The following is an 8,396-nucleotide window of genomic DNA, read 5'->3' on the forward strand; positions in this document are numbered from 1 at the left end:
ACACGCCCAACGACCTTTAGGTCGGTAGTCCTGCACTCGCCTCGCAGTTATAAGTGAGCTCCGCCTCACGCCCAACGACCTTTTAGGTCAGCTCCCATGCGAGAATTATAAGTGAGCCTCGCGCTCACGCCCAACGACCTTTTAGGTCGGTAGTCCCAGACTCTCGCCTCAGTGCGAGTTATAAGTGAGCTCTGCTCTCACGCCCAACGACCTTTTAGGTCGGCTCCCATGCGAGAATTATAAGTGAGCCTCGCGCTCACGCCCAACGACCTTTTAGGTCGGTAGTCCCAGACTCTCGCCTTAGTGCGAGTTATAAGTGAGCTCTGCTCTCACGCCCAACGACCTTTCAGGTCGACTCCCATGCGAGAAACAAAAGTGAGCTCTGTCCTCACGCCCAACGACCTTTTCAGGTCGGCCCCATGCGGGGATCAGAAAGCAACTCCTCTGCGAAAATCATAAGCGAGCTCGGTGCCTATGCCTAACTACCTTTTTGAGAGATGTGCCTCACCTTGAGCAGGGCGTTTTCCATAATCAGGTCAGCTACATCTGACTTTACTTTGCGCGAATTTCAAATATGCAGCAAATATGCAGGGTGAAGGATGCGGAACGTCATCTACCCTACTCCTAGGGAGTCAGCATTAACTACGACATCAGGTTTCGCGCGTTCATTACAGTTTTAAGTCTTAAGCACTATGTCGGTTTTATTATCCAAAATTCATACATAAAAAGGAAGCATGAAGCAATTTTTGACTCTCACGTACGGACCAGTTCCTAAAAAATACTTGCTAGATGAAAATTGAACAGGAAAGACCATGTCGGAAGGAGACAGATGTACAAACGTCGCAGCACAGTCCAACAAAAAGGTGATACAGCCAAGGCCACAAGCAGGAACGCTGTATGACAAAGGAGCCACTGAGACAACTATTCCCCAGGCCAGCTTTGACTCGTGGAAGGAATTGGCCCTGGGGAACGAGCACTCCCGCGCGAAGACCTGTCGGGAGAGTCAGGGGCGTTCACAGCTTGAGCCAGCTCCGCGCGCAAAGATCTGATGACCGCTTGCTGCTGAGTGATGGTGCGTTGCTTGTCCTCGAGGCCCGCACGGAGGAGGGAGAGCTCCTTTTCATGCTCTTGACGCAACTGTTCCTGGAGACCAAGTTGACGCTGCAGGCTAGCCTGGCACTGCTCCTTCCTCGTCTTCTCCACATCCACGCAGTACTTTGCAAGGCGATACTGGTCTTCCGTGAAACGCAGAGCAGCTACCTGGCGGTCTCGATCCTGAGATACGCGATTTAGCTCTCGCTCTCTTGAGACAAGTAGCGTGGTGAGTTCGTTTACCAGCGTTTGGGAGGGTGGTTGGTCAACTTCCTGAGAAGAGGGAGGAGAATGCATTGTGTGGGGAAGCGGTTGGCGGAACGCAGGCAAGACAGCGTAAAAAAGAAGGGATAGCATGGAGAAGCAACCTTAAGGCTCCTTATAAAGAGGAGTAGCGGCTAAGTCAAAGCAACCGCGGGGGCGCGGCGCCCCAAGCGGCTGGCGACACAATAAATGAGGCACGACGCCCCAAGCGACGCGAGACAAAAGTCGACGCCTGAGGCAGGGCGCGCAGAGAAATGCTGAGGTCATAGAGATACGCTGAGGTAAATAACCAGAGATATGCTGAGATCATAGGGATATGCCGAGGTCACAGAAATGTGCGGAGGTCTAGTCAGTCAAACTGTCGTCCTCCTTCGACTAGACTTGAGGGGGAGGCTTGTGATACGGTTGGTAATGGAGGGGCCCAAAGAGGAAACGATTAGAGGAGTCAAAAGCCAGGTGACGGTCAAAAGTCAAGAGGAGGTGGCAGTCAATAATTATGGCGACTTGGCGATCGGAGAATCAGGTGGAGGGGGCAGTCAGAGTTCAGCATGGGGGGTAGCCAAGGGTCAGACAGACTTGTTGATCGTGAGAAAAGATGTAGGAGAATGAGGAGAGAGCCAGGAAGAAGCAAATCGGGGTCGGCAGAACCAGGAGGAAGCAAAAGGGGGATCGGCAGAGCCAGGAGGAAGTAAATCGGGGTCGGCAGAGCCAGGAGGAAGCAAAAGGGGGATCGGCCGAGCTAGAAGGAAGTAAATCAGGGTCAGCAGAGCTAGGAGGAAGTAAATCGGGATCGGCAGAGCCAGGAGGAAGCAAAATGGGGATCGACAGAGCCAGGAGGAAGTAAATCGGGATCGGCCGAGCTAGAAGGAAGTAAATCGGGGTCGGCAGAGCCAGGAGGAAGTAAATCGGGATCGGCAGAGCCAGGAGGAAGCAAAAGGGGGATCGGCCGAGCTAGAAGGAAGTAAATCGGGATCGGCAGAGCCAGGAGGAAGCAAAATGGGGATCGGCAGAGCCAGGAGGAAGTAAATCGGGGTCGGCAGAGCCAGGAGGAAGCAAAAGGGGGATCGGCCGAGCTAGAAGGAAGTAAATCGGGGTCGGCAGAGCCAGGAGGAAGCAAAAGGGGGATCGGCCGAGCTAGAAGGAAGTAAATCGGGGTCGGTAGAGCCAGGAGGAAGTAAATCGGGATTGGCAGAGCCAGGAGGAAGCAAAAGGGGGATCGGCCGAGCTAGAAGGAAGTAAATCAGGGTCGGCAGAGCCAGGAGGAAGTAAATCGGGATCGGCAGAGCCAGGAGGAAGCAAAATGGGGATCGGCAGAGCCAGGAGGAAGCAAAATGGGGATCGACAGAGCTAGGAGGAAGCAAATCGGGGTCAGCAAAGCTAAGCAGAGTCAGCTCGATCTACAGGTTTACGATGGAGGGCCAGGAAATACAAAGCGCAGAGGCAGGTCACAATGGATCGGAGAAGCTAAGTAGTGCGGGTGCGGAGAATTTCAGCGGTCCTGCGAGAATAATCATTACATTTCAATAGTGCAAGCGAAGGCGGAGGTTCCTGAAACGAAAAGATGCCCTCACAACCAGTAACAGCCTGCCAACTGTCTCTCGCTATAAAACAAAACCTATGCGCAAAGGCGGAGGTCCCTAAACAGAAAGATGCTTCCACGACAAATGGCGATACGACAAGTGTCCGGGACTAGACGACAAAGCCTAGCGGCTAACGTTTTCTGACAGGATGGCAGGTTTACGAGGGACGAGGCATAAAAGCGGAAGAGATCCCTTGTACGCAGGTACGCGCACACACTCCCTCGTCACTTTTCTTCCACAACTGTTTTTTCTTCTTCTCTCTGCTTTTTTCTGGGGAAAAATGACCTGACTTGAGCGTCGGAGAGCCTGATCCGGGGACTTTTTCCCTGGGTTTCGGTCTCTAACGTGAAGGGGGAGATCGTCTGAGTGTGTGCAGGGTCCTGCAGCAGCGTCAGCCACCCGTGGGAGCCGAATCACTTGCGACTTCCCGTCAACAATCGGGACACCTCGACCAGCCTCCGTCCGACTCAGCCTCCGGACGAGATCACTCATCAAAATCTCATTCCAATCGACTAATAAGTTAGTACCTTTTTACTTAACTTACCAGCAATAGTAAGCATAAACAAACAAAAATCTAAAATTTAATTCCACAATCAAAGGATTTTTTTTTTTTTTTTTTTTGATAATACAAATATTCAACCATTCAAATCAACTAATCTTAAAGATAATTAATTCGATCCTATAAAAATTTTCCATCGATCAGTAAAATAAATCAAAAAATACACTTGGAGTTATCCAAATGATCAGCATATGCAAAGGATTTAAATTATAGAATCTTTGATAACTCTCCCAATAGCCAAACAATCACAAGAAGATCACTACACAAATATTTACATGATTGAAGACACAAATTACATATTTCGACCACTCAACTTAAGCTCTTATGATTTTCATGCATTTAGGACTTCAAATCCACCGAACTCCCACTGATTTAAAAAAGAAAATGATACAAAGATTTGGCACTCGGGAACCAACGAGAGAACTCGTTCGAGTAGCTCAACTTATAAATTGGGGGGGAAAAATACATATTTCAGTGAGCAAGAGGTTAAATTCCACTTAATTATGGTGACCAACACTCAAAAAAGCAGTCAAGAGTACCACAATATACGCAAAATAATCCCACTAAAGTAGAGTAGAATTGAAACAAAGTGACCACACATTTTAAGTACATGAAAGAATATACAAGAATCCGTTCACGTTCGCCGACTTGTTATCACAAGCAGCCAGACATTCAAACGAAACCCCACGACTTAGACGATACATGTACATCTTCTACGTAGACCAATAAAATGAATAACATTCATCAGTGGTCTAATCAATTCACATAGAGTGTTGGTGTAGTAGGAAATGGAAGAAGCCACTCTGTCTCTCAAGCGTTGGTGCAGTAGAAATAGAAGTCACCCTTGTGGCAATGCTCTTCTAAGAAGATTTTTCCCATGCCTTGTATTGATAGACTTCTCTAAGAGCATCAATAAGCCACCAATACTTACAGATAGCCCAAAGGTGTATCTGACAAGGTAACAAACAGCACAGACCTCAATTTTCATCCTTCGATTCAAACAATTGAAGATACATAAGTTTCGAGTGAATTTATACACACCTTAATTGAGATGGTATCCAGAAAAAAGAGAAGAAACTCTGCAGAATGTTTTTAAGAAAATGCTGTTAGACAAACCATTTCCTTTGAGACTGCATCAGATTTTGATGAATGAGCCTTACTAATACATAATCAGTGATAATTAAGTCTTTAACAACAAAACCAGCATCAAGAACTATTCAAACAGTTTGATTGACAAATCCATACCCATAAAACAAATTAAAATAATACGCTCAGTGGAAAAAAAATAAGAGAGACAAACTGTACAATTGTAGAAACTCAACAAGAAAGCTACAGCATTAAAATACCTCTGTTGCATTCAGCATACACCTTTCCATGAACTAATCAAACACTAACTTATTAGGGGTTTGGAATGGCACATACTTCAAACCAATTAGCATTAATAGATAACACCCCAAATATATGAGGAAAAATATTCATGAATGGTGAATAAGATATCAGTATTTCAGAGGATTCTCATAGTATCAGACCAAAAAAAACAAGTACTCCTTCATGTCTTCTTATTGTGTTACCAGTTAATGCAAGGGTGATATGTAATATTGTAGAACACAATTCTGAAGCAAGCAGAAATTGACACTTGAAAATAAGATAGTCCTATAAAACTATAAAGTGAATAGCCAATATTGCTTTGTATGATATTGCATTGGAACTACTAGAATAACTGTTTTGATTTCTTCCAGATTCCTGCCTTGTTAGATAACTCAAATTTGCATCTTCTTAATTGAAGTACTGAATCTCATTACTGCTTAGACAGATTTTGAGCTTTTGATCAGAATAACAATCAAGCATTTAAGAAAAATATTTATCTCTTGTGATGAAAGTAAAAAAATAAGAGGAAAATAGTTTGTCATCCTTTCATGCAAAAGACATAATTAACCCTCCTGGACCCTAATAAAAGTGATAACGAGTAGAACAACTATAAGAAAAATGTCCTTATAGTTAGTGACACCCTGCAATACAGATTCAACTCCAAGTCAACAGGTCATGCCTACGTGGTTCTATTTCAATCCAACATTTCTACTTATGCATACAAAGAGTTTTGACTACAGAACTGACCTCTCCTAGGAGGTTGACAAGTCAATCCACCTCTCCCAGAAAGTCAACGAGTCGATGGACCTCTTTTACTAGGTCGGCATGTCAACACTTATGTAGATTTCACAAAGTCACCAAACTATATTAAGGACGAGCTCATTTTAATTCTCTACTCAGATCTCAATTCTCTTGAGCTCCCTATGTTGAACTCGGCTCCCCTAGCTTTCTATGTCAAACTCGATTTCCTGAGCTCCTTAGCTCCTTATTCTGTTTACGGCCCATCTACAACCGTCTTTGAAATTATAGGTTATAATCAGACATGACCTACAATCTCTATATGGCTCCTCCATAATCCATAGCCACTAACAACCTAATGGCTAACATTAACGGAAGCAATAAAAATTAAGGAGGCTCGAGGGTTTAAGTTTTTATCCCCTCTTACACTTGTAAATACCCAAGTACGCCCACCATTTGGAACAGAATCTCTCCTCCTAATATTTTATACTCTTTTCTTTTGTTTCCACTATATCCTAGTTATTTAATGACGCTGGACTGGAATAGCGATTATCTAGCGGGTTGAAGAGAAGGAAGATTTGTGGAGAGAACAAGAAGAGAAATAGAAGAAAACAAAGAGAAACCCATCGTTCTCTAGGTTTTACCAAAAAAGGAAACTTTATTCAATAATAGAGAATGATCTCTCAAACAGCTAAATAAACCCTTATATAGAAACCCTTGACTCATAATAGGCAAAACTATAAAAAACACCCTAAATACCAAAAAATAGAAATTAACAAAAATAGTAAAATAGATGTTTGGAGCCTCCAAAAAGATACTAAACGTTGTTTTTCGAACCTGAAATTTGGGGGTTACGGGTTCTATCTGGTAACAAATCTAGGTCTCTGAACCAGCTTCATTTCAATCTAGACAACGCCTCGTTCTGATACCCAAGTAAAAAATTATAACCCTTTTCGGGAGGTCTTCGAGAGGTCTTCTTGTCAATCCTGCATCACTTAATCATCGAAGGGGCTTCATCGGAAATAACTCCAACGCCCTCCTTCGAATGTATGCTCTTGTGTCTGCTCTCATGTGTGCAAGTCGACTCTCAGCACTCACCCCAACACCTACCTCATCATCCAACACACTAACAATTATAATACCCTTCTACAGTCTAATTTTTTATTGTGAAACAAATAGATACTTAGATGAAACCCTAAAGTCTAAAAGACTATTTTCAAATTTGACATGTTCTACGCATCCAAACACCCGTCACAAACTCCAAACATTTCATGTTAAGCATGTTTCATTGGGGTATCTGAGCAAACATTGAATTGAATCTACACACAAAAAAGATGTGCATTGAAAAGGTACGAGTAATTTAGTATTTACCTTAATCATGGACATGAACGAAAATCTCTTGACCGTAGGTGGTTCCTTAGCAACCCTTCTCTCCGGATCACCTTCCTCACACATTTGTTGAGCAATATCTTTCAACAGCACTAGCTCAGCTTTATCTATATTCAAAGAAAGTAAGGACTGCCTCATGGATTCTCGATCAGCCTCTAGTGCCTGAAGCCGCATACAAAGCCCCTTTATTTCATCTTCGTCAATGCCTCCACCCGAACCCATACTATTCTGGATATCCCTCGGTTTGCTGATACAGTTGTCACTCTCCTTATGCACTGCATCCACCGTATACACTTTGGCACTGGTATCATCTTTTCCACCACAATCTGGAACGCAGTCAACCGTGGAAGGGAATTCCTCACTCTTACTGTGCTCGAGGCCTGAATTTGGGCGGCATGGCGACTGTCCCACTATAACTCTCTTGTCCATGACTTCACAAAAAGTGCTGCTTGATTTCCGTTCGGGATGGCTCATCAGGCGGCTCAGATACTGAAGTTGCTCAGGAGGACTCACACCTAAGGGGTGATGATCAAATTGGGGATAGTCGTTAAGGAGCAGGTCGAAATGAGGGAATGAACAAGAAGCCGAGTCGAGTGGGCTCTTCGGCGGAGAGGGAGGCGCGTGGTCGTCGATGTCGATGCCATAGCTGTGAAGGCGGTGGCGGTATGCCTGGACTGCACGGGTTAGGCCTTCGATGGCTTGGTCCCGCTTGAATAGAAGTTCCTCGAGAAACTCGATCTCTTGCTGGTTGTGCGCCATCTTTCCCTCAGCAAAATGCTTGAACTGGCGTGCCTCCATCACGCTCTCAGACTTCTCTCGCTGCAGGCGCAGGATCATGAACATAGCCTCGGTGGCAGAGGACGCAGTGGCGTTCCGCTCCTCCTCAAGTTCCATCTGTAGCTTCTGGACCGCCTGGCGGTGGTTGATTAGAGCCTGACGTAGAGCCTCCACTTCGATCTCCATCGCCACCTTGGCCACGCAGGCGACGCTTTCAGTGCCGTCTGGCGCCTCGCCGTCCCTCCCCTCCAGCTTCCGCTTCATGCTCCGGCACCATGATAATGAGGGAGAAGAAGCAGAGCCGCAACAAAGGCAGGCAGAGGCACACGCCCCGCTCCCTGCCTCCGCGCTTCCTTCTCTTTCTCCGGGCAAGGAGGTAGGCTTCTCAGGTTCCATAGTTTCGAGGAGCACATAAAGAAAAACGCACAGAAAACACGTCTTCAGACTCCCAGCCGAGCACCGCCGCCTTGTCTACCTCCACCACTGCCGGCAACAGCGTCCGGGGAAGCAGAGGAAAAAGAAGCGGGAACCAAAATTAAGCCAGCGCTCAGAAACGAACGAGCCGCGAGAAAAGAAAAAGAAGAAGATGTGCCAAAATTTGGAGTCGCCAAAAAGGACGAGAGAGACGG

At 45.6% G+C, this 8,396-nt stretch overlaps 1 protein-coding gene across 2 annotated transcripts; it reads right to left on the bottom strand.

Moving 5' to 3' along the window:
• Positions 1-4,074: 4,074 nt before the first annotated feature.
• On the bottom strand, positions 4,075-8,396 carry LOC122017103 (myosin-binding protein 7-like). Of its 2 annotated transcripts, XM_042574605.1 has the most exons (3): positions 6,973-8,395; positions 4,537-4,574; positions 4,075-4,445 (listed from the first exon to the last, which is right to left on the bottom strand). In XM_042574605.1, exons 1-3 carry the CDS (start codon positions 8,161-8,163, stop codon positions 4,334-4,336), a joined length of 1,341 nt encoding a protein of 446 aa, XP_042430539.1. In that variant the 5' UTR covers positions 8,164-8,395; the 3' UTR covers positions 4,075-4,333. The 2 variants fall into 2 exon arrangements, with proteins under 2 accessions (XP_042430539.1, XP_042430540.1); XM_042574606.1 differs by lacking the exon at positions 4,075-4,445 and having other exon boundaries at positions 4,564-4,625; positions 6,973-8,396.

Source organism: Zingiber officinale, chromosome 8B, assembly GCF_018446385.1.
Source record: "Zingiber officinale cultivar Zhangliang chromosome 8B, Zo_v1.1, whole genome shotgun sequence".
Classification (NCBI taxonomy): Eukaryota; Viridiplantae; Streptophyta; class Magnoliopsida; order Zingiberales; family Zingiberaceae; genus Zingiber; species Zingiber officinale.